The sequence below is a fragment of the Pongo abelii genome, chromosome 17 (genome assembly GCF_028885655.2).
Source record: "Pongo abelii isolate AG06213 chromosome 17, NHGRI_mPonAbe1-v2.0_pri, whole genome shotgun sequence".
Classification (NCBI taxonomy): domain Eukaryota; kingdom Metazoa; phylum Chordata; class Mammalia; order Primates; family Hominidae; genus Pongo; species Pongo abelii.
In genome coordinates, this window is record NC_072002.2 from 31,318,080 (window position 1) to 31,344,949 (window position 26,870).

The following is a 26,870-nucleotide window of genomic DNA, read 5'->3' on the forward strand; positions in this document are numbered from 1 at the left end:
GAAAGCCAGGTGTGGTGGCAAGTGCCTGTAGTCCCGGCTATTCAGGAGGCTGGGGTGAGAGGATCACTTGATCCCAGGAGTTTGAGGAGCAGCCTGGGCAACAGAGTGAGACCTCATCTCTACAAAAATTAAAAAGAATCAATTGGAAGTGGAGAGAGACTATTTTTGCTCCTAACTTGCCAAAGAAAATTGAAAGTAGGCATCAGAGTCTTGGAAAGCCAAAGTCATTCATCATCAGGGGGTGTCTGAGTGCTCAATAATATGGCTGAGTACAGTGTATACTCCAGAACTCCCATCAAACAGAACTTTATTAACCACTTCCTGTGTGCTTGTGGACATTACCTCATTTCGTCCACACATAATTCTATGGGATAGGAAACTGAGGCACAGATAAGTTAATTAACTCACGTACCTAGTAATTTACCCAGCAAAAATTCAAACCTGGAATTCAAGCCTGGGCAGTTTAATTGCACAGCCCACCCTCCAACCCTTTGGCAATATGGCTTCCCCCGATTTCAGTAAGCTTATGGAGTAGTTGGAGAGATGAAACAAAGACAAAGAGCGATGTCCATAAGGCACCATTTCATGATGATTTAAGTACTCAGTATAATCATGTGGACCGAGGGTTAGGATACTTTCTCTGTGAGCCATATTTTCTCCATCGCTACCATAAAGCTCTGCCCTTGTAGCTCAAAGTCAGCCATAGATAACACAGAATGAATGGGCATGCTGTGTACCAATAAAACTTTATTTACAAAAATCGATGATGAAACAGATTTAGTCTGCAAGCTATATTCTGCTGACCCCTTATATAGATGGTACATGCTATAAATTTCATAAAGGAAAAGATTAATTTAGGCTGAAGCGGTTGGAGGGAGTTTTGGGAAAGCAGATTCAACTTTAAGGAAGACTTGAGATAGCTTGAGATGAGCTATGTGACCTGACCCCCTTTGCTTCTCTTCATGTCATGTCTCTCTTGCTCAGTGCTCTCTGACCAGGCTGGCATTTTCATTCCTAGGGCTGGGATTACTCAAATCTTCTTCTTACTCTAGATACTTTGCACTGGCTGATCCTTCTGCCTGGAAGCTCTTCCCCTAGATCCTTCCAAGGCTGGCTCTTCTGGTCATCAAATCTCTCAGATGTTACTTCTTCAAGGGGGCTTCGCTGAAGGACAAGTTAAAGCAGCCGCCCTCCAGCTACCCTAGCACATCACCTTATCTTATTCCTCATAGCATTTATGCTTCCTGAAATTATCTTGTTCATTTATCAGGTGCTTGTCTATTATCTGTCTCTTCTAGCTCTCCTTCTAGAATATAAATTACATGGAATGAGACCGACGTTTTTATTATTTACTGATGTGTATTCCCAGCACCCAAACCATGGCTGGCAAATAAACAACAAAAAAATACCTGCAGAAGTAAAGAAATAAGGGAGGGAGGCAGGAAGAGAGACAGAAAATATGAACATGCCCCATTAGGTGGTGTTTTATTTTCTCCTGTTCTGTGACTGAATAGACTATAACCTTCATTAGAATGGCCCATCCTTCAGTGCCCGTGACATCATTTCAATTCAGAAAGCATTCTCATCCTGGCTGGGCACGGTGGCTCACCCCTGTAATCCCAGCACTTTGGGAGGCTGAGGCAGGTCAGATCATGAGGTCAGGAGTTTGAGACCAGCCTGGCCAACATGGCAAAACCCTGATTCTACTAAAAATACAAAAATTAGTCAGGCATGGTGGCGGGCATCTGTAATCCCAGCTACTAGGGCGGCAGGAGAATCTCTTGAACCCAGCAGGAGAATCTCTTGAACCCGGGAGGCAGAGGTTGCAGTGAGCTGAGATCGTGCCACAGCACTCCAGTGTTGGTGACAGAGCGAGACGCCATCTCAAAAAAAAAAAAAGATATTGAAATAATTTTTTCAATATGTTCAAGATCAGCCTGGCCAACATGGCAAAATCCTGTCTCTACTAACAATACAAAAAGTAGCTGGGCGCGGTGGCACAGGCCTGTAATTCTAGCTACTCAAGAAGCTGAGGCAAGAGAATCACTTGAACCTGAGAGGTGGAGGTTGCAGTGAGCTAAGATCACGCCACTGCACTCCAGCTCAGGCAACAGAGCGAGACCCTGTCTCAAAAAAAAAAAAAAAAAAAGCATCCCTATCCTGTAATTAGAGGATGCTAGCACTTGATTATGGCCATTTCTTAGTCAAGGGCAGGTCTTCCAGTTTTCTGAATGATAATATGTGGTTTCAGTTATAGATGGGCTATCACTGAAATAGAGAATGCACACTAATCCTCATTTTGTTTCATCAAAAATTAAGATCTCTGTTGGAGTGCTAATGCTTAAACACAATAATTAAAAAGCAATTAATCCTTTTTTCTCATCCATAACTACTATAAAATCTAACCTGTATTAGTTTGCTTTTATTATTATTTGTTTATGTTTGTTGAGTCCAACCCCCTCCTAAGATGGTGCACACAAGCAGGGCATCCCACCAGCCTGAAATCAATGAGGACCTGCACTCTTTGTCTCTGCTCCAGCTTTCCTTCTACCAAGACTTCCAGCTCCTGAAACTGCCACCACAGTAATAACGCAGGCTTTTCTGAGACAGCTGCAAGGTTATCTTTTTCTTTGGACTTTTCTAAATCTTTTCTCTCTGTGCAGCTGAAATGGAAAGACGCAGCAACCTCTGCCCAGCTCACAATAGCAGCTGCTGCCATGTAATTCTCCCTTTCTTTCCAATCAAAAGGGAGTAACATTTCACTCTTTGGGCCTGGTATGCTTACCACTTTATGTGCTTTCTTCTAAAACTATCTACCTAAGCAATGTCTCCCTTTTGCTTTAGTGTTTAAGAAACAAAAAATAAAAACTGACTCGATTATATCGATGTTAATGGCCCTTACGGTTCAGCAATTGTGTTTTTCTTCTCCAAGGTCTCAATTTTCTGTCTTTACACTTTCCCTAGAACTGATTACTGTATTATTTTATGTGTAATCTTGTTGTATGCTACCTTTAGGTATATAAATAATGTATTACTATTCAAATTCCACTCCAATGGAAGTCACTTCCACATAACTTCTTAGCTGCTATCATTTGAAAAATGTGATTAATTGAAAGATACACAGGTTAAATACTTCTCAGCTGGCTCCCTAAACAACAGTTACAGACTGTTTCTAGTATGATCCCAAATTTCTACCATAAACTAACTTTGAAAAAAATATCTGAACAAAATGTGCCATGTTTTGTTTCATGAGCCATATGAGCTAATCAGTTTGTCATTAGTCTCTGACATACTCCAGAGAGCGATGCTTATGAACTTCACATCAGGATTGAGAAATAGCAAGTGTGGGGTGCATCATCTATGACCGTCAGCTGTACCAAGCTGATTTTTAAAGTGTAATTGCTAAGCCTATAATGAGGCTCTGAACATGATCATATCTATGTAGTGAGTCACCTGCCAATGCAAGGAAAACAAGACTGTTCTCAGCATTTATAATTTCCTGAGAAATCTTTGTTGCTGTGGTGATTTTGATGCTTTTACCTAAAAAAGTAAAAACATTACATTGTTACTTGCATAATTAATAAATGGCAAGTGTATCAAATGTGATGAGCACAAAGGTGTCTGGGACTATAATTGCTCAGTTCTGCAGGTGCCACAAAGCACAGCCTAGAAAGACAAGGAGCATCAAACAGTGGTCAACATATGGCCCTAGGAACTGCCTCATTGAAACTCAGCCCCTTCTTAGCTGTAACTCTGAGTGAGTTACATAACTTGAGTGTCCTCATTTGTAAAATGGGAATAATAATAATACCACCCCTCTGCTGTGTGGATCAAATGAGCTGACATTTATAAAGCACTTAGAACAGTGCCTGCACACAGGAGCACAATATAAGAATTTATTAAATAAAATGAACATGCTGCAGGGTGATCCTTTGTCTTGGTGAGTACTTTTCAGAATTAGAACCTACAAACCACTGTTTTCAAGACCATGAATGGTAGCATCTCTTCAATCTGAAGTTCTTAGATCTAAACTTTCAAGTTATACAGGTGAATTAACAATTAAAAAGGAAAGAGTTATGCTCTTTTAGTAGAACATCTATTCTCACTTCCTTAGAACCTATAATATTTAGAAATTTCTGTCTGTGTGTGTGCTATTGTGGACAATTTTCTTAACACTTTAGCTTTCAAAGTGATATAAATCATAAAATTTTGATTAATATAATTTTGATCTTAGGAGTTAAACACTTCAAACCCTAGTGCTGCTGTTTTAGCTGTGTGTCCTTTGGCAAGTTACTTACCTTCTCTGAGCTCCTGCTTCTCACCTGAGAAAAACAGAAAAATATGCACAGGTTGTTGTATTGATGAAATGAGATCTTGTAGGCACATTTTTTTTTAGCAGAGTTAAATGTTAATAATGAAGTACCATGTTATTTTAATGGATAAACAGTAAATCATTAACATCAAAATATTAAAAGCCTTTTTATTTTCTCATTGCAAACCTGGCCAATTCCAGGGAGCCTTTCCTGGATCCTCCTTTCCCATCACCATTACTGCTAACTCTCGTTTCTCTTCTCGTCTCTGTTATAAATATGTTGAGGGCAAGAACCAGCCTCCCCCTTTTTTGGTCTCTTTTACTTAAGCCTTGTGCAGTGCTCTGTCCACTGTAGGATGTTTGCTATGTTACTTCTTAATGAATAAAAAGAGTGGCTATTATGCATTTTTTTCACATCATGAAAAATGAAGAAGGAATGAGATCTAGGTTGAGTTCATGTTGAAGTGGAAAATCTAAGAGGAACTTAAGAGAAAGTCATGAAGACGGCTTCTAAAACGTAGTGCAGTGTTCTGCTGAACTCAGAAAAAAAGATTGTGCAAAGAAAAAAAAAGAGCAGTGCACTGACAACATGATTTTGTTGTGGTACCCACAGTTAGGGACTTAGAGTAGGATCCAGCAAAGCAAAAGGAAAGGAACAATTCAGACAACTAGTAGCTACACCAGGTAAGTCGAGCAATCAGAAGGCCAAAAGGGGAGAAACTTGCAAGAGGTGTTATTTGCATGTATGTGTGTGCATGGGTGTGCAGAGGCCAACAAAAAATAAAAGCAAGAAAATGCCATTATCTTCCATTAGGAGATCATTGGAAACCTCTAGAGAGTGCTTTAAGCAGATCTATGGAAGCTGAATCCAAATTAAGAAAGATTCAGAAAGAATAAGTGACTGGGGAGTAAATGCAGCTGGTGGAGACCACTGGTTTAGGAAGAAGACGGACTGGATATGAGATGGTAAAGTCGAAAGGTTCAAGGAAGGCATAGATCAATCAGAAAACATTCCTGAATCTTAAATGGCAATTGAAAACAAATCACTGAAAAGCTCAAATAAAATTGCTCTCCTTTCCAATGGCATTCTTATGCCTGACTCAACTATTATCAGCATGAGAAAACTGAGATGTACAAATGATTCAAAGCCAATGGTTTTAATTTTTCCTACTACATGAGTCATGTTAAAGACTGAGAGACGTGGATTTGTATGTATTGAAAATATTTTTGAGGCTATTACGATAAAATATTGTTATTGAAAGGTTAATGTCTAAAGTTTCAGATAATTATATTACCAATATCCAGCACCATACCAAAAAAAGAAAATACTTGGTCTTATTTATACATTTTAAAATAACTAAGAGGATAATTGGAATGTTTATAACACAAAGAAATGACAAATGCTTGAGGTGATGGATACCCCATTTACCCTGATGTGATTATTACACATCGTATGCTTATATCAAAATACCTCATGTACTCCATAAATATATACACTTACTATGTACTCACAAAAATTAGAAATGTTAGCCTGTAATCCCAGCACTTTGGGAGGCCAAGGCAGGGGGATCACGAAGTCAGGAGATCAAGACCATCCTGGCTAACACGGTGAAACCCCGTCTCTACTAAAAATACAAATAATTAGCCAGGCGTGGTGGCGGGTGCCTGTAGTCCCAGTTACTCAGGAGGCTGAGGCAGGAGAACGGCATGGACCCGGGAAGCGGAGCTTGCAGTGAGCCAAGATTGCGCCACTGCACTCCAGCCTGGGTGACAGAGCAAGATTCCATCTCAAAAAAAAAAAAAAAAATTTAGAAATGTTAAATCTAAAAAAAAGGAAAAAGAAAGGAAAAAGGTAGGATTTCATAAAAAGCGATTTATCTGTTTTCTATCTGAATAGGTTCCTCAAGATGAATGGACAGGGTACACCCCTCGAGGAAAAGATGATGAAATTCCATGCCGAAGAATGCGGAGTGGCAGTTATATCAAGGCCATGGGGGATGAAGACAGTGGAGACTCAGACACGAGTCCCAAGCCTTCTCCTAAAGTTGCTGCGCGGAGAGAAAGCTATCTCAAGGCTACTCAGCCATCCCTTACAGAACTCACCACACTCAAGTGAGTAGTCCTAGCCCTGCACTTGTGATAGTCCAGGTGCTTGTATTATCACCGAGGCTCAGATGGTGTGTCTCCTAGAGTAAGTGGGGCAGAAACATCCTACAGGTGGAGCAGTGCAGTACATTGCTTGTGACTTTAGATCTGACGTCTGTACCCCAGTGCCTTTGTAGAGAGAGGCAACAGATGTGTTCTGCATTGATCATAAGCTGAACCCCTCATCTCTAAGAAGCAGAAGCAATCCAATCTTTTCAGAAGCCTTTCTGGATTTAAAAGAATCCAGAATGGCTTCTGAAAAGAATTAAAATTTCTGGTCAATGAGAATATACATGTATCCCAATTCTTGAACGTTTGCCCAGGCACGAAGTACACACAAGAGCTTTTTCTTAAGACTTGAATTTTTCAGATAATTGAGTAACATAATAGAGGAGATTGTCAGAAAAGCTTATAGAATGTGGCCATGCTTGAAAATTGGATATGTGAAGGTTCTTGACATACATTTTTAAACTTGGGCACTCAATATGTATTACAATTGAAGGCCTTAAAAAGGTTTTGTTTTGAAAATATAAATATAGTCATACATCATTTAATGATGGAGTTACATTCTGAGAAATGCATCATTAAGCGATTTCACTGTGCACACATCATAGAGTCCACTTACAAAAACTTAGATGGTCTAGCCTACTACACACTTAGGCTATATTACACACTTAGCAATAGGTGTGGCCTATTGCTCCTAAGTTGCAAACCTATACAGCAAATTACTGTACTGAATGCTGTGGGCGACTCTCACAAACTGGTATTTGTTTATGTAAATATATCCAAACATAGAAAAACACAGTAAAAATACAGTATTATAATCTTATGGGAGAACCATATTATATGCATCATTAACTGAAATGTTGTTGTGCAGCATATGACTGTAGTCCTTAACTGTATTTGTGCTGTTTGTAAACAAAGAATAGCGCTGCGCAGGAAACCACTGAGATGGATTATTTTAAGCAAGACCTGATATAATTCTAAATGCTGTTTATAGAGAGTAAATTCTTTAGAGTCTTGGAATATAGAAATAGATAGAATTACATTTGGACCTGAAAAATATATTACAGATAATTCGTATTTTTAAGTGCCTTTGATTCCATATTTTGATGAAATAAACATTACTATTCATGCATTTATATTATGTTACTAAATAAAATATTAAAAGGCAAAATAAAACAAAAAATCAAAGCAGTCGAGTTAAGGAAAACAAACCCAATTGTTAATCAAGAGCACTGAAAAACAGCTGACTATTGTGCGATGGGAATTTATTTAAATAGCAGAGTATGTTGTGTTTTAAAGATCCGGACAGAGACAGCCTCTCATGAATTATTTTTCAAGGGTGCGTGTGGAACAATTCTGGATCATTTTAATCAAAAATTAATACCAATGCATCAGTAAATTAAGCCAAGAAAAAAACCTCTTCCTTCTTTCTTTGGCTTCCAGTTGCCCTTCCTCTTTGCCTTTATTACTACATGTGTTACTTTTCAAGAATTGTCAGAACAAACTCGCACAAACTTGGTGGCTTGATTAGATCTACAAAGACTCTATTTCCAAATAAGGTCACATTAACCGATAGTAGGAGTTAGGACTTCAATGTATCTATTTGGAGAACAGAATTGGACCCAAAACATTGCCACACAAGGTTAAAAAAAAAAAAAAAAAAAAATTCATGGAGATAAAAAACAGAAACAAGTCTTCATTGCACTTTGGCAAACCTAGCAGAGGCTCAGAAAATTAAATTAAAAGAACTGGATTTGTAAGAAAGGCAGTAGACCAAGGTGACATGAAATGAGGGAGGCCAAGGACCCTTCTGAAAAAAAATATTCTTCTATGGACCTTAAAATATCTCTCCACTAGACACAGTGTTAGGTAGTCATGGCCATAGGGTTAACATCTTAAAGAAGATGCAAGAAAAGGATTGCAATGGGCAAGAAAGTCACTTAAACCGGCAACCTCCAGAGTCCTTTCCACCTCCTGAGTATCCTGTTAGGTTGTCATCCAAGATGCACTGGTCACATTCGCTGAGTGACACTTTGGGTCTTGGGTGATAAGATAGAGGAATCGCTCTTGTCCACAGCAATACCCAGGTAAGAGGAGAACAGAAAGATGCAGAGCCATGAGGAAGATGAGAAGAGTGCTCTGAGGAGACTGAGGACAGGGGTAGAGGGTAGGGGCTGAAATCAACGTCACAATCGTGCCCTGGGCTACTCTCATAGCTTCAGGATGTGGACGATCACTCTGAAGTCATTGAAACTCTCTTTCTCATTTGTCTTCTTCACAATATGACCCTCCTCTAATGTCCTGGACTGTATTTTTGTGACCACCATATATTTCTTTTACTGCTCAGAAGTTTTCAGAGCAGAAAGAGGCAAACATGCAGATGACAGCTAGGCTGATGGTAGAGGGTCAGCTCCTTCAGATGGTGAAGTTGTTGAACTGGGTATGAGTTAGTGACTGCTATTTCGTCCCTCCCCACTTACAGAAATTCAAAGTGGTGATAAATGGACAGGAGAACACCTACTAAATTGAAAACATTTTACTTAGGATGGAGTTTCCCCAAACCATCTCTGTTGTCCCCTATTCTTTGGCAGGAAAGAGAACTTTTTTTTCCTATGTTTATGTAAGACGGATAGTGTGCCAACATCATAACAAGGTTTGAAGGAAGCACATCTCATATATTACTGTGAAAACTCAATCATCATGATTATGATCCACAAAAGGATCACAAGAGAACCTTAGACAACCATCCAAACATATCTTCCTTCCCTGTGCTACCATCACATCCCCTAGAATCATTTCTCATAGTTCCACTTACCTCCATTCCATTCATAAAATAGGGAACTCACCTATTTTATGAGTTCCCTTTGTCATTACAGTCTACACATTAAACCTCCGTTATCTTCAACTGTATACAATTGTTAGTGACCTCTAGTTTAACCAGATTGGCCAGGCACGGTGGCTTACACCCATAATCCCAGCACTTTGGGAGGCCAAGGTGGGCAGATTGCCTGGGCCCAGGAGTTCGAGACCAGCCTGGGCGACATGGCAAAACCTTGTCTCTACTAAAGCTACAAAAATTAGCCGGGTGTGGTGGCGTGCACCTGTAGTCCCAGCTACTTGGGAGGCTGAGGTGGGAGGATCATTTGAACCCAGGAAGTCGAGGCTGCAGTGAGCCATGATTGAGCCACTGCACCCCAGCCTGGGCAACAGAGAGAGACCCTGTCTCAAAATTAATTAATTAATTAATTAATAGTTTAACCAGATTGAAAGAGATACAAAAGAAAAAAAGGAAAATACACTATAGAGGCAAAAATTCAGACATGACATGACTCATAATCAATTCTGTCTTTCATTCCTTGATGATGTTTTGACTGCAGATCGTTATTTTTCTAGAAGTTTGAAGGATTCAGTCCCTTATGAGAAAAAAGATCCCCATATCCTGGAATTCTAGTTCCTCAAAAAAGAAAACTATATTTATGTTCCTACTTCTTTGACATTTAAGTCGATTTTTTTTCCCTCCTTCCTCCTCAGCAACTCACAGCTTTAGGGATGAATCATAGCCCTGAACCAAGATAACTAAAATTAGGCAAGTGAGATTGGGGCAACATTTTGTTTAAGGTTTTCAACTCCCATCTTCTCTCAGAAATGTTGAAGAGAAGGCACCCCTACACTTTCTTACATTGTTTTTCTCTTTTCTTTTCTATTTTCCAAAGGCATCTTGAGGGTTTATTTATGTGGGTGGTTTTTCATCAGCTGCTTAGTGTTAGTTATTGGATCCTCAGACATATAAGGCCTAAGGTCAGTTAAACATTCTGGTGTTAGGAGTAGTTTTGAGACAATGAAGTCCATCTTTGGGCCAGCAAAACCCCTCCTGTAGCTACTCTTGGAAAACTATTATTTCGGTCACTCTCTTCTCTTATCCCACAGCTATTAACAAATCGCTCCACCTCATCACTAGCTTTTCCTTCTTCCTTACTTATTAGCTAACAATAAATTTGAAACAGCGTATCACCCAAGAATATTAGCATTTTCAAAAAAATTCTGAATGTTTAATAGTAAATTTCCAGGCAAGTAGAGGAGATATTTAGGGGCCAGAGTTCCCTCAAAGCATGTTGTTGCAGCCTGGCACTGATGAAGACCTTAAGTCTCTTACTTGGAATGCTATTTATTCTAGAACTGAGACTACTGCCTGCTACCATGATTAGTTAAAACCAAGTCCAAATCCCATCTGGGACTTTTATTTGATACACTGCAGAAAGAACTTTTTAAAAATTATACTAAGTGGGGTGTCATTTAAAAGATTCTGAAGTTAAATTCAAATATCTATTAATCCTACATGAATAATAGCTTAAAGTGTCTTAATACTTCATCTCTTTATCCAAGCACTAAGAAAAATTCTCCCCCTGGAAGAAATAGTTAGTTTATAATATTACAGATTTTGAAACTCCTCTGAAATTGGGCAGAAGGATTCCAGGCTGTTTGCAAGAGAGCCAGTCAGAGGTCCTAGCAATTTTGATAAAGTGTCTAACAAAAGGCTTCAAGAAGATTTATTTTCAGTTCTAAATGCCTTGAAGGCAAATCATTTTTCATTTTCAGGATGGCTAATCCTCTTAATCTTCATTTTTCCCCCTGGCCCTGAACCTTTTTTTGTTTGTTTTAGATAAATTGGAAAAATTTAAATTTAAATTTGGAAAAATACTAAGTAGCTGTGTGCCTTTTGGCAAATGGATTAATGTCTCTGAACCTCCTCATAAATGAGAGTCTCAGTCTCTTAGCATGGATGGCACCACTTAGGCGGCTCTCCCTACAACCCCTCCCACCCCAAACCTGTGGCAGACAGCATTAGCCAATCCCAGCATTGATGGATCCCATCACCCTACCCATTGAGAACAGACTGAGCCCCTGAACGAGTCTCAATGCAGTACTCCAGCCACCATGATTCATCAATCCGAGATGCCCACAGGTGCTATCCTTAGTCTACAGGAAATGTCTCCCAGGAACCTTTCAGCACTGACATGTATAATTGTAAGAACAAGGCACAGTAGAGTGGTGGTTCACAGTTTAAAGACAAAAGGAAGTAGTATTGGTAAAGAAAATAATTTGAGAAGAGGTAGATGGAGTGTTTTTCTTCAACTTTAATTCTGGATATTTTTAAATGCATCGATTTCTATGTGAGGAACCCAAAACCATAGCCTCTTGCTGGAGTCTCTTTTGTTGTTGTTGTTGTTGTTGTTTATCTTGCATACGTTTTTTGCTCCTCTTTTTTCCTCCTGGACATGCTGTGTCCTTGCCTGTTCCTCATGTTATACACTCCCCTCCTACCTACCTACTGCTCCTCATTTTCCTTTTCTTGCTAGAGAAAGAGGGGGATGGGATGAAGATTGGAGCATCGCTATTTTTTTCCCCAAAGATATGAACTGTATTGCGAACATAGCAATTTGTATCATCCCATCTCTGTTCTAAGTAGTATGAAATGTCTCTGTTTTGCCTAAATGCTTTTTTGTTCCTCTCCTACCTGTTCCTCCATATCATTGTAACGTATAATAGCAAATGCTCCTCACAAAATAGGGAGAACAAGAAAATACAACCTGCCACACGAAATTGTGAATTTACGTCCTCAGTGATCAGTGATATAAACTCAGGGTAGTGTCCCATTCTTCCCTGACTATAATACTTTCTTCTATTATCCTCCATACTTCTAACTCCCCACTCCCACTTTCCAATATAATAAGAAATGCGACACGTTTAAAACAGGGAAAGTCATTCTTGCTCACAGAAAAATTATCACTTGCTCATCTACAAATTATCTAAATACCTTTCAAATCTTTGTTAGAAATCAGCTTGATTTAAAAAAGAAAAAACAGCTAATACAAGCAATCGCCTTTTACATTCAGTCCCAGATCACCACTCCTAGTTTTTAAAAAAAATGTTCCTTCATTGGGATATGAATGCCCTCCTCCAAATGATGTGGGCATGTGTGAGTACTGTAGTCTGTACCAAATCCTGGTTTCTTGCTATATAATTACTCTTTAGAAAAGCCTGTGTTGAAAGGAAGCCTGCATAGACTGAAAAGTCTCTACAAAGATCATGACTACAGAGAGGAGAGAACTCCTTGTGTGTCTTTAAAGGAGGCGAAAGAATAAAAGAAAGTCCCAATACTTTTCTAGAGAGAAGGAATGAGACATTTTTAAAAGTTAAGAGTCAGGGATTGGGGGAGGGAGAGCATCAGGATAAATAGCTAATGCATGCTGGGCTTAATACCTAGGTGATGGGTTGATATGTGCAGCAAACCACCATGCACACGTTTACCTATGTAACAAACCTGCACATCCTGCACATGTATCCCAAAACTTAAAATAATTTTTTTTTAAGTAGAAGGGATATTTACATTTTAACAAGGTTCTAAGTGCCTGACTGAGTGCTACGGGCTTTACATACGTGTTTTCTTTTGATCATCACAACTCTATGCATGCAATTTTGCCCATTTTACAAATGACAAATTTGCATCTCAGAGAGATTAAATAACTTTTTTAAGTTCACCTATCAATCAAATGTGAGAGCTAAGATTTGAGCCCAGGTGTTGAAACCAGAAAAGATAAAAAGCTGGACGGAAAGTTGAACTTACTAAGACTGCAGTGATGAACTATTTAAAAGATGTTTAATAATGGAGGGGAAAGGAAGATCTACTGGGTGTGGACAACTGAGAAGTGGTACCCAGGAAAAACAGACATTCAAAACAGATTGTGAGAGTGAAGGATGGATTTGAAGGGGCGTCAGAAGCCTGCAGTGAAGTGAGTTCTGAGTCTCAAGTGTAAACATTAGACATGCAGCTGAAACAGGAAGGATCTTGAGAACATCTTGACTCAGGCTTAGCCTCAGGTGCAGGAAAGAAGGACCAATGACCAAAGGATCAGAGCCGCAGAAGGCGCTGGCTGACAGAGGACATAGGAAGAAGGGACGGACTCTTAGGAGCCTGGGTTCAGCTCTGTGGAGACTAATACAATAATGAATCCTGGGCCTTCTCTGTTCTGTGGCTTACCGTGTGTAAACTGAACCTTCTTCAAAGGATGGCAGACCAGGTTTGCGCCCTTGACAGCTGGCTTCAAGGGGCTGTGTAAACAAAGCCCTGAGACAGCAGAGGGAGGGGAGCGGGGAAGGCCCTGGCTAAGGTTTCTGGAAACAAAGACTCCCCACTTGTTTTAGGTAGTGCTGATCAGAGATGCTGCCCACTGTCCTTCCAGGACGGCTTCTCTTTGCAGAGAGCCTCAAAATTCCTTCGTCTTGTCTGTCTGCCACCTGCCATTTATTCAAATTAATATCTATGTTCCCGTTAAAGTGCAGACAACGAGGTAAAGAGAACACGCTATTTACAATCAGAAATTATATTCATGGAATCACTCACTCACTCATTTATTCATGCAACAAACATTTGGTACCTTTAATAATTTAAGTTCTGTGTCCATCATTTATACCTTGGTTTCAATATTCACTAAATGCTTTACTAAAATCTGGTTTTCCAGAGTCAAGTGGAAGAGAAAAATACACACAGACACACACACACACACACACACACGAGTCTAAGAATGGCAAAAGCAGGCACTACAAAGAAGAAAGGAACTTAAAATTCAGAGGCTGGTGGTGTTGAAATTGATAGTTTTGGTCAGAATTATTTTCTGATGAGAAAAATCTGCATTGCCTGGCATTAGAAAGGATTGTGGTTTTTTGTTTCTTTTTGTTTTTGTTTTGTTTTGTTTACAGGTTACTATTTTGTCAGCATAGTTCGTTATTAGCTTTACTTTTGCTGTGTCATTTATTATTAAAGAAATTCTTCTTATGCATGCAGATGAAAGGACATTTTGCAGGAATGAGAAAAGCTTCTTCAAAAGGAAGCCTAGGCGGACATATTAGGAGCTGCCTCTAATCCTTTTTAGAAGCAAGCTGGGTGTAAGTCCTAAATAAATGTATCTTTACAGAAGATGCATTTGAAATAGCAAAATCATCAACATTCCTATCTATAAACCAGGAGGAAATGAGATCAAAATTGCAGCCCAAGGAATTCAAGTTAGCTGCAAGGAGGAACTTCTAAGTGCAAAGTTATTAATTATCAAATCAATTAATTTGGAAATTGTTAGAGAAAACTTCCAAGGCCTCTTTTGAAACAAGCTGAGTTATATTCCTCTGAGACCTTTGATAATTCTGCCTGAGCAAGACAGACAGAATATCTATATAAGATCTTTCCAGCCTGAAGAGTCTAAGACTTTAGCATAAGATCTGCACCATCGTCTGATCATGTGCATTGATCCTGTATTTTCAAGCTCAGTATTCAGGAAGAAGAGATTTCAAAGCACCCACATAACACAGCACTCCCTAAATATATCACTTCTCTTCCTGACACTTCCCTTTCTATCAGTGGAATGACCATTTTTTAAATACAGTCTTGAAACTTTGCAACTCACCTCTTACCTCTTCCAGCTTTACTATTTTTCACTTGAGTGATTGCAATGGACCAATTTGTCTTGATGCCCCCACCCTCTCTCTGCTCTAGCTCCTTCTCTAAGACTTTCTACCAGGTTGCTAAAAAATTATCTCTGAATTCCACGTTGCCTAGGCACAAAGTTCCAAATATAGCATTCAAAAGTGTCACAGTAAGACTCCATTCTCCTTTGAGATCTTTCCTGCTATTCCCTTACAAGCACAGAACACTTGTATGGGAAGTAACATCAAGCCACCTCAACAAGCCACTGGTTGTTCAAGGGTAATTATGCAGATTTAAGAAGGTACAGTGTATGTGGCGCACTTAGCACAGTCCCTGGCACACAGTAGTTGCTCCATATATGTTAGCTATCACCATCATTATTATCAGTTTTGGCCACCTACTATGTGCTAAGCATTGGGATATATTACAGGAGTCAGGATTCCCAGTACAACAGAACTTGTGATCTAATGGGGGAGAAGATGAGAAGAAAGTCTCCATTCTTTTAAATCTTCTTCTCAAATTTAACCTCTGGCTGTCAGCCATTATTTCTTCCTCCTAAGAATTCCCAAAGCACTGTGTTAACATTTCTCAAGGTAATATAGCTTTCTTAAGCACTGGTCTATTTTCTCTGTCCCTCCTGTAGGAAGAGATTCAATGCTATCTGAAAGAATGTTTTTGAAGCACTTGGCACAGAGTCGTCATCCCAGAGGGGATGTTGAACAAATGCTAACGCATCATTACACAATCCCTCTATGCCTAAGGTGCCCTGAACAGTACCCTCCATGAGTAACTTTAATGCGCAGTGGTTGAGTTGAGTTGCCATCTAACATCTGCCCAGCATCCTTTGACTGCGTCTGTGTTCTCTTCAATTCTTCCCCCTCCCTCTGCTTCTGAATCTGTGGTTCTCTGAAAAGCTCCCTGTTCCTTCTCAACCCTACTTTTCGTTGCCAGCCCACCTGGAGGCTGGGAGCTCAGTCTGGCAGGTACACATTAGCATGTTAAAAATATCCACGCAGCCATCCCTAGTATTGTTATCCACTTTGAATATTAGCATATTTCCTTCAGTTCATCTGGGGAATCCCAATTCCTTCTAGTTCTATGAGGGGTCAGGGAGCACCAGCATTAACTAGTCCTTTTGAAGTTGGGAAGGGTGTTCTTCAATGATCGCATTAACTACTGCAACATTCTTTAAAAATTATCTGTGGCTGGGCTTGGTGGCCCACGCCTGTAATCCCAGCACTTTGGGAGGCCAGGGCAGGCAGATCACTTGAGGCCAGGAGTTCAAGACCAGCCTGACCAATATGGCAAAACCCCATTTCTACTAAAAATACAAAAATTAGCTGGGTGTGGTGGCGTGCGCCTGTGATCCCAGCTACTCAGGAGGCCGAGTCACTTGAACTCGGGAGGCAGAGATTGCAGTGAACCAAGATCTTGCCACTGTATCCTAGCCTGGCCGACAGAGCCAGATTGTCTCAAAAAAAAATTATATATATATATATATATATATATATATATATATATATATGTATATATGAACCCACATAAACCAATGAAGAGAAAATATCATCTATCCTGATAGCTAGTAATATTTTAATTTTCTTCCTATTGTTTAACATAAATAAGTATAAATAACAGTCATCAAATGTTTTTAGTACCTATGATAAGATCCTCCCAACGGTGTCAGAAGGAATTTCGAGTTGATTTTTAACCAACACTTTAATGATAGACCAAGGCTTTCTCATGGTTGTGAGCCTCACGAGGCAGAGCCTGGGTCTTCAGCTCCAGCCTTCTACTTTCTCTCCAACTTCTTTCCTCCCACTGACTCATGAAACTCTGAGGACTTTTCCCTAAACAGTCTGGAGACTGTTTCCACCATCTGTACATTGTTCTTGACTTACAGCTCAGAACCTTCTTTTAGTTCTTTGGACCACACCTCTTTCCCAGAAAAAGCAGAGCTGAGAGCTCTCGGAACAGATCCAAATTACCAACTGCATATAAAATTGCCACCACCTCGGTAGCATCATTCCTGTGCCAGATTCCAAGAGAGATGGACACTGCTGTGGGTACAAGTGCCTGAGAAGACTGGCCTGCTCCTGGGGTTTGTGCCTTCAGAGCCTGTGTTTGAAAAGCCGAGCTGGGAGCACTTTCCATTGTCGTCGCCTTCTCCACTCAGTGAAGAAAGATTGTGTTGGAGTTTTAGAGTGAGAGAAGCTAGAGATGAAGCTAGCTGGCTGTGCTCATCTAGCCTGAGGCTGCATTTCTTCGTTGAAAGGAGCCACTCCACAATGCTAGGGGGGTCCAGTTGTCCAATGAGAGCCAATGGTGGACATCTCTTCCCAACTCCATATTCAGTTTTGTCATCCTGGGAGCCTGATATTGGCCATGATGGAAATATTTACACCATGGAAATCGACACGCTCTACAAGGCAGAGCTTCTTCCTCCCAAAAAGTCAGTTTCTAAACATTTACCACTTTATCAACAGCATTATTTTTAGGTAGCCTTTCTTCAGATATAGAATAAATAAAAAGTCTTAGAAGCAAAACTAAAAGGAACCTCAAAGATGATTCCAACTCTTTTATATTACAAATGAGGATATGGAGGCCCCAAGGAAATAGGTGCCTCACTTAAGCTCTTCAGCAAGGTTTAGGACCCAAGTCATCTCACTCTCAACCAAGACTTCTTTCCAGAGGAATCAAAGTTTTCAAGCTGCTAACTGCCCTGAGGGAGACAAGAGAGCTATAAGGCTGTGTCTCCACTGCACATATATGATTCAGTGCCGCCAAGAGCAATGAAAACAATTTTGTATCATTATTTGTAACTTTTGAAATTACATTATGTATGTTACCTCTAACTAAAAGTGCTATATTTGTTCAAAAAAAAGAAAAATTAATAGGAATTGAAAAGAAGAAGGGATGACTTCATGAAAGAGAAAGGATTAGATTTGGAATCTGAATAATCACTGAGAGGCAACAGACTATGGAGGAGGAATTTTGCCTGAGTATAAAGAAATTAAGCTGACTGATGTATTAGAAGAGTGTTTAAAAATGGGAAGCCATCTTTGGATAGAAAGTGAGGACTTTTCTAAGTAAGATCCTTAAATATCCAGAGAATTCATTTTGTTTTAATAAAGTGAGCAGTAGGAAACCACTGATAGCCGAGTCAGATAATGAAGTGATGTACGTGTTGTTTTAGAAAGATGGCCTGCGTGGCCGGGGACGGTGGCTCATGCCTGTAATCCCAACACTTTGGGAGGCCGAGGTGGGCTGATCACAAGGTCAGGAGTTCAAGACCAGCCTGGACAATATGGTGAAACCCCGTCTCTACTAAAAATACAAAAATTAGCCAGGCGTGGTGGCACACACCTGTAGTCCCAGCTACTTGGGAGGCTGAGGCAGAAGAATCACTTGAACCTAGGAGGCAGAGGTTACAGTGAGAGGAGATCATGCCACTGCACTCCAGCCTGGGCGACAGAGCAAGACTCCGTCTCAAAAAAACAAACAAACAAACAACAACAAAAACAAAAACAGATGGCTTGCGTGGCATGGAGTCAAAAAGCCAATTACAGGAGAGATTTTTTTTCTCATTTAGATGAAAGTATATTCTACATTATTTACATGAGTATATATGTATGGAAGGATATCTTCTAATATCTCAGCAGTCATTCTTCTCGTGAAGAGGCTTTCTGGGTGGTTTTTGCTGCATTTCTTGTGCTTTTCTCTTACTTTTTTCTTTTGGCTTCTTTATTTGTTTTTCTTGTTGTTGGAATATATCTAATTTTAACCCCCTAAAAAATCACCTTGAAGAATAGTAATGACTAACACTTAGAAGCACTTCCTCTGTGCCAGACACAATTCACATAATAACTAATAGTACCTATAAGACAAGAATTATTATTATTAACTAAGTTATACAAGGAGGAAACTGGGGCACACAAATTTAATTGACTTTCCAAGGTCACAGAGCTAGAAGTGTCACAGTCAAGATTTGAATTCAGGGCCCATGTCATTAACCACTGTACTAGCCTGCCTCAAGATGAGATAGAGAGAGACAAATTGGAGACAGTTTGAAATCAAGTAAGAGACAAGAGAAAGTTGTACTGCTGCAGGTAAAGAATGGTAGAAGCAGAGATTAGGATGGTACCAGAAAGGGCTGATATACAAAGTTACACAGATAAATAAGGACACCAAAAATCAAAAGCCAACAGAGGACAAGTGGTATAGTTTGGGTGTTCGTCCCCTCCAAATCCCATGTTGAAATGTAATCCCCAGTGTTGGAGGTGGGGCCTGGTGGAAGGTATTTGGGTCTTGGGGGTGGATCCCTAACGAATGGCTTGGTGCCGTCCTCATCAACACGACTGAGTTCTCACTTTGAGTTCACGCAAGATCTGGTTGTTCGAGTGTGGCACCTCCCCACCCTCTTGCTCTCTTGCTCTCACCATGTGACATGCTGACACCCTGTCACCTTCAGCCGTGATTGTAAGCTTCCTGAAGACTCACCAGAAGCAGCCACCAGCACCATGCTTCCTATAAACCCTGTAGAATCATGAGCCCATTAAAACCCTTTTCTTTATAAATTACCCAGCTTCAAGTATTTCTTTCTAGTGACCCAAAAACAGCCTAATACAACAGGTCAGATCTCCTTGTTGCTGCTGCTATTATTTTGTCTTGCTTGCTGTAGTGATACGCCATTCCCCAATATACACCATACCCACATATGTCTCTTTTTTATTTAGAAATAATGGGAAGATTTCCCTTTTTATTATTACAAAATATAATACTCATAAAAATTTTAACATCACCAAGAAATATTTTAATAATGTGTTAAAGTCCCCCTCCCCTCTTCATTCCTTTTTTATCCCTCCATAGAGGTAAGAATTCTGTTTCCTATGAATCTTTTCAGAAATGTTCTAGGCATATATTATATATACCCATGTCTAAACTTTCTTTATACATACTGTTCTACAATTTGCTCTTTTCACTTGAAATTAGGTCTTAACCATTGTTTTATATAAATGTTTGTGGGTTAACCACACTCTTTTCAACAATGGCAAAGTATTCCATTATATGCCTGTACTATAATTTATACAACCACTTCCCTAGTTGAATGGGTAATATTCGTTTTGCAAAGGAATGGAAGACAAAAAGGCCTAGTTATAACAAAAAGAGATATTCACAACATATCAGCATGGTCATGGGAGTACAGGCTTGGGCAAGAGTGCAGGAATTAGCTAAAAGTGTAATAGTAACTTCAATAAACATGAAGGCTTGGCATCTCAAAGCACTTAATCATTTAAAGAAAATGAAAATGAAGCAAAAAGCAGGATATAAAGTAAAATATGTTCCCACCCACCAAAATAGGAAAGTATAATCATAAAACCTGCTGTTCCAATTCCCTGCTAGGAAGACTGGGTTCTGAGACTATGCCACTCGGGGTTGAGTATAAGCAATCTACTACGGGAAGAACAATCCAGGGGCCATTTTAAAAATAGGTGGATTTTTTTTTAACTTAAAGCAGTGGTAATAGTTCATCAACAGTTAGAATTTTCCAGCTTCTCTTCCTTTTTGAATATTTTGAGATGGACTTCACTATTCAGATAATAGGTTAAGATCCTCATTCTCTTTTCTCTTTCCTTGGCTGTCTTAAAGAAAACAATCATCTCACGTAGAGGAGTATTAGCAGGAGAGAGGAATGATCCTTGGGGAAAAATTTCTAGGTGTTTTGTTTTGTTTTGAATTAGGTAAATCCATTAACTGCCTGCACTCCACAGCCCTCACTCCCCACACTTGCCCTGAGTTTATTTAAGTGGTTGCCCATAGCAACCACCTACACTTTAAGTAGCTGAGCTGAGTATTTCAGGGAAACAGCTTGGCAAGCCTCTGTCTAGCTTCCATGATCATTCACTGTGCCCTGGAGGTAACAATATAAAATTCAAATGATAATTTTAAAATATTAACAATGGTTTTGTGTTTCCTGCATTTAAAAAAAAAAAGGCACTATGTTTTTTAAGTGACATGGTACAACAGGGTCTGCTGGTCACCCTCGATACCACTGGAAATGGAATAATTTCAGAAATGAGAGGAATGCTGTGAAGAAACCCCCGCAGAAGGGACAGCATGCCTTAGCCACTCTCCTCTTCTTTCCTCTCCCTTTCTGGCAGCACCCATGCCTGTAGGGTCCCAGTCCTGCTGACTTAGAGGCAGCCTGAAATAATAAGAGAAGGCAGAACTGTGTACAAATCTGGACTTTACAAATTTGCAGCCTTATGTGAGTGACTTCTCTGGTTGTGGCTTTTTGTTTTTCATTTTAAAAATGGGTCTATTGCCGGACACAGTGGCTCACGCCTGTAATCTCTTTAGGAAGCCAAGGCTGGTGGATCACGAGGTCAGGAGTTCAAGACCAGCCTGGCCAAGTTGGTGAAAACCCCCCCGTCTCTACTAAAAATACAAAAATTAGCCAGGTGTGGTAGCAGGTGCCTGTAATCCCAACTACTGGGGAGGCTGAGGCAGGAGAATCGCTTGAACCTGGGAGGTGGAGTTTGCAGTGAGCCGAGATTGCACCACTGCACTCCAGCCTGGGCAACAAAGCAAGACTCCATCTCAAAAAAAAAAGAAAGAAAAAACAAGTCTATTGAGGCCATTAAGTGAGATCAGAATGTTAAAATTTTTAAATTAAAAATGGTTCTAATTATCTATTATTAAATAAATATTGTGAGAATTAACTGAGCCAACTTATGTTAAGCACCTCACCTGGAATGCCCTATACAGTAAGCATATACTTAGCATCTCCTGTGTGCAAGCTACGAATGTTACTCAAAAATACATAAGTAAATAAATAAACAACCTTAGAGGGAAAAGACAACGATAAGACCATAGAAACAGATACACTCAGAGACCGGGGTACTCAACCACCCTCCATGTGCCACGTCCCATGAGGCTCTTCCTCAGGGAACTGGAATCCTACTTTCCTCTCCAAGTCAATCCCCCAGGGTCAGCCCTGGACTGTGTTTTTTTTCTACATTGTAGCTGCCTGTAGCCTTTGATCCCTGTAGGTCTATCTCTGTCCCTGTCCCTGTCCCTAAAAGGAAGGTACTTCCTTCCCTCACTGACCCCAAAGAGCTCACTGGCTGACCATGAAGCAACCTGCTCCACCAAGCTGCCCCCAGCTTTGTCCTCTGACTATGGATCTGTGTGGCTGCTTTTGTGTCTCTGTCCTTTATTCATCTCTCACTGACTCCTCTCCTCTGTTGGAAGCGTTTCACTGACAAGTTGAATGATTAACCTCGGGTTTGGCTACACTAAGTGTTTTACCTATTCTAAACTAGTGTCTTTGCCTGTGTTTACAGGAATTCAATGACTGGGGATATTAGTCCATTTTCATGCTGCTAATAAAGACACACCCAAGACTGGGTAATTTATAAAGAAAAAGAGTTTTAATGGACTAACAGTTCCATGTGGCTGCGGGGGCCTCATAATCATGCCAGAAGGCAAGAGCGGCAATGAGAGCCAAGCGATAGGGGTTTCCCCTTATAAAACCATCAGATCTCTTGAGACTTATTCACAATGACAAGAACAGTATGGGGGAGACTGCCCTCATGATTCAATTATCTTCTACCAGGTCTCTCCCTCAACACGTGGGAATTATGGGAGCTACTATTCAAGATGAGATTTGGGTGGGGACACAGCCAAACCATATCACTGGGGAAGCAGGGCTTACAGTATCCCAGATTGTTTTTCCTAGTACCTTATGATACACTGAGTCCTTGTCTCATTTGATCAATTTGGGCAAAACACACTCTTCCAACACTGTGTGTAGTGACCCACCTGACCCCTCCCTCCCGCTTTAAAACTGTTGAGAAGGTTCTGTTTTCATGCTCACCGGCCTTTAACAGTACAAAGCTTTCTTTCTTCTCTTATTATTCATATTTTTCATCCTTTGACCTATATCTGGTAGTTTTCTCGGGCTGCTATAACAAAATACCATAGACTAGGTGACTTAACAAAAGTTTATTTTCTAGAGGCTGGAAGTCTGAGATGAGGGTGCCGATGTGGTCAGGTTCTTCTGAGGGCCCTTTTCCTGGCTAGCAGATAGGGCTACCTCCTCACTGTCTTGACGTGGCAGACAGAGAGAGAGCTCTTGAGTGTTCTTCTTTTTTTTTTTTTTTTTCTGAGACGGAGTCTTGCTCTGTTGCCAGGCTGGAGTGCAGTGGCGCGATCCCGGCTCACTGCAACCTCTGCCTCCCGAGTTAAAGTGATTCCCCTGCCTCCTGAGTAGCTGGAACTACAGGTGTGTACCACCACGCCCAGCTAATTTTTTGTATTTTAGAAGAGACAGGGTTTCACCATGTTAGCCAGGATGGTCTCGATCTCCTGACCTCGTGATCCACCTGCCTCAGCCTCCCCATATGCTGGGATTACAGGCGTGAGCCACCGTGCCTGGCCTCCAGTGTCTCTTCTTATAAGGACACTATTCCCATCATGAAAGTCTCACCCTTGTGATCACATCTAAACCTAATTGCCTCCCAAAGGCCCCATCTCCAGATACCATCACATTGGGCATTAGGGCCTCAACATATGAATTGGGAGGAAAACAATTCAGTCCATAGCATCTGATACTATTTTCTATCTTTGAGTATAATAGCTCATGGAAGGGTAGTGATGCACCTCAGCCATGAAGAAGAAACTATGAGTAAATGCATTTTAAGTTATTAAAATATGAATTCTGAGCATTATTTTTACCAGCAATGTGCCTGCTGCTAGAATTTGCTTTGATAGCATGGTGAGGATCCAACAGTTTCCATGTCGTGCTGACTTCAGCTCTTAGCTCAGTGGCTGAGCAGCCGTTACTGACAGGTCTAGAGCGTATTTATGGATCGAGCTCACCTTATGTGTCTGCTTCCTCCCAGGAGCTCTTTGATGGGCTGTCACTCAGCGCATGTTCCCTCTCTTTAGGGCCTCTTAAGAGAACACACTACCTGAATCCTACCAATGGAGTGTTACAATTATTAGAAACATTTTTCATATGCAGTACTCATGAAATCATTAAGTTTTCTTTTTTTTTTTTTTAATTCTCTCAGCAAGGCAATCTTTACTTTCTGCAGAAAGGGTGTTCATCACAGATGGAACAATGGCGAGAGCACATCTGAACAAAGGAGGGAAGTAATTTTTATCTCGTATGCAGTTTGTCCTTGCTATTGTGTCCTGTCTCCATTGGCTGGAGCCAGACCACACAATCTAAACTAAAACCCAATTGACTAATAATTTAAAACTTTTCTTTTTTTTTTTAATTATTATTATACTTTAAGTTTTAGGGTACATGTGCACAATGTGCAGGTTAGTTACATATGTATACATGTGCCATGCTGGTGTGCCACACCCATTAACTCGTCATTTAGCATCAGGTATATCTCCTAATGCTATCCCTCCCTCCTCCCCCGACCCACAACAGTCCCCAGAGTGTGATGTTCCCCTTCCTGTGTCCATGTGTTCTCATTGTTCAATTCCCATCTATGAGTGAGAACATGCGGTGTTTGGTTTTTTGTCCTTGCGATAGTTTACTGAGAATGATGATTTCCAATTTCATCCATGTCCCTACAAAGGACATGAACTCATCATTTTTTATGGCTGCATAGTATTCCATGGTGTATATGTGCCACATTTTCTTAATCCAGTCTATCATTGTTGGACATTTGGGTTGGTTCCAAGTCTTTGCTATTGTGAGTAGTGCCACAATAAACATACATGTGCATGTGTCTTTATAGCAGCATGATTTATAGTCCTTTGGGTATATACCCAGTAATGGGATGGCTGGGTCAAATGGTATTTCTAGTTCTAGATCCCTGAGGAATCGCCACACTGACTTCCACAAGGGTTGAACTAGTTTACAGTCTGAAATCATTAAGTTTTCATGTAGTTTTTACAATTGTAAAAGTTTGTCATTTGTATCTCATTTGATCATTAAACAGCCCCTTTGTATACAGGAGAATCTGTTGCATTAATGACAGGTCATGGGCAGAACCAAAGTGTAGCCCAGGACTTCCCACTCCACAACCAGAATGTTTTCCATAGTATTAAATGCCAGTGAGAAATGAGAAGAGAAGAGTTTTTCCCTCCAAATCTTCACTATGGAAGATTTCCCAGGACAATCTTGAGTCTACAGTTCTGAGTGCTTTGCCTGTCTTAATCACAAATTAATTTCTCTCTCTCTATGTCTGCATTAGAACCCAGAACAGAGATACAGAAGGGTGATATCAGTAATCAATGCTGGTGATAATGTTTGCTTGGGGCTGCTGGGGAAACCTGGCTGCTAATTGGTAATAACCCAGTGGGCGATGTTGGTCCTTAACTCCTTAATCGTATTAGCCCTTTGACCATCAGATAGCCCGCCTGCCTTTAAGACTGGCCCAGTCCTGCAGCTCTGCTCATTCCACCTGCTCATTCCTCCCAGCACTTCCAGATGTCCAACGAGATCGTACAATACAAGGATAACAAATTTTTTTGTGGGTTTTTGTTGGTATATACAAGGATAACCTTTGTGTTTTATTTGGATAATTTGTATTCAACAAGCCCTGGAACCCTAAGAAAATAGGTGATGTGCCTATCTATCTATCTCCCAGTCTAGCTACCTGGGAGGCTGAGGTGGGAGGATCGCATGAGCCCAGGAGTTGGGAGTCTGGCCTGGACAACACAGTGAGACCCTCATCTCTAAAAATAAACAAACAAATAAATAATACAAGTAAATTTAAAAATAGAAAACAGGCCAGGCGTGGTGGCTCATGCCTGTAATCCCAGCACTTCGGGAGGCCAAGGTGGGCAGATCATGAGGTCAAGAGATCGAGACCATCCTGGCCAACGTGGTGAAACCCTATCTCTACTAAAAATACAAAAATTAGCCGGGTGTGGTGGTGGGTGCCTGTAGTCCCAGCTACTCAGGAGGCTGAGGCAGGAGAATCGCTTGAACCCGGGGGGCGGAGGTTGCAGTGAGCCAAGATCATGCCACTGCACTCCAGCCTGGCAACAGAGACAGACTCCGTCTCAAAAAAAAAAAAAAAAAAAGAAAAGGAAAAAAGAAAACAGATGAGGACAAGGGAGAAAATATATTTTTAAATAAGTGTTTAGCTTAGTTTCCAATAAAATCTGTGTCTGTTTCAAGGAATTTGGGGGTTTCTTCCTGGCTTTTCATGACATCCATCTCCCCTGTCACTTAGGACACTCAGTGGGTGTCTCTGTGATCCTCGGGATCCTGGCTAGAATGAGTTATATATGTCCACGGAGTCTTACACTCATGCCAATTTGGAAGTAAGTGAGTAACTCACAAGGGAAATTGGCTTCAGTTACGTTCTCCCTGACCAATAAATAAGTTTTCATTGGATCGTTTGCATCTCTAAGATATTCCATATTCTTCAGGATGCTGACTCCATCACACAGGAATGAATGCCTAAGGCTTCGCAGTGGGAGATAAGTGGGAGAGAAGCCGCTTTGCAGAAGTCAGGCGTGGTGCGAGAGGAAACCAGTGACGCACTTTTTCTCCTCCATATGTTATCAGATTAGCCAGATCCTATGTGCTGAGAATTGGCAGAGCTTCCTCCGCTGCTGAATAGATTGGGCAGTAACTCCCAGCCACACAGCCACTTTGATAATTAGGTGACATTTCTGCCAACTTCTGCAATCTGCCCTCTAGGGGGGCAGTGGGCCAAGTCACACCTTTGTGGCTACGTGTGGTCCCACATGAATGACTCAACCCCATTGTTTTATGTCAGCATTTCCTGTCCCACACAAAAGCCCCAAGTGTGAGAGGCTCTCTTTACACATAGAGGAACCCTCCACCTTCAGCTCCACGGTCAGTGCTGACTAACAGCATCCTGGGTGGGTTCTTCATAGGACCCTTTCCAGGTGCCATTCCCCATTGCTGTAGTCAAGTTCAACAAGATAGTA

At 40.7% G+C, this 26,870-nt stretch overlaps 1 protein-coding gene and 1 non-coding gene across 11 annotated transcripts in view; one reads left to right on the top strand and one right to left on the bottom strand.

Moving 5' to 3' along the window:
• DLGAP1 (DLG associated protein 1) overlaps nucleotides 1-26,870 on the top strand; it is a 972,556-nt gene that overhangs the window by 647,722 nt on the left and 297,964 nt on the right. For all 10 annotated transcript variants that reach the window (XM_054537679.2, XM_054537682.2, XM_054537681.2 and 7 more), the window contains one exon: nucleotides 6,210-6,424. In XM_054537679.2, coding sequence (XP_054393654.1) covers nucleotides 6,210-6,424 — 215 coding nt within the window. The remainder of the gene's footprint in view (nucleotides 1-6,209; nucleotides 6,425-26,870) is intronic.
• On the bottom strand, nucleotides 9,083-9,186 carry LOC112130005 (small nucleolar RNA U13). The gene has a single exon (XR_002912328.2). It is a non-coding gene; the product is annotated as a small nucleolar RNA U13 (small nucleolar RNA).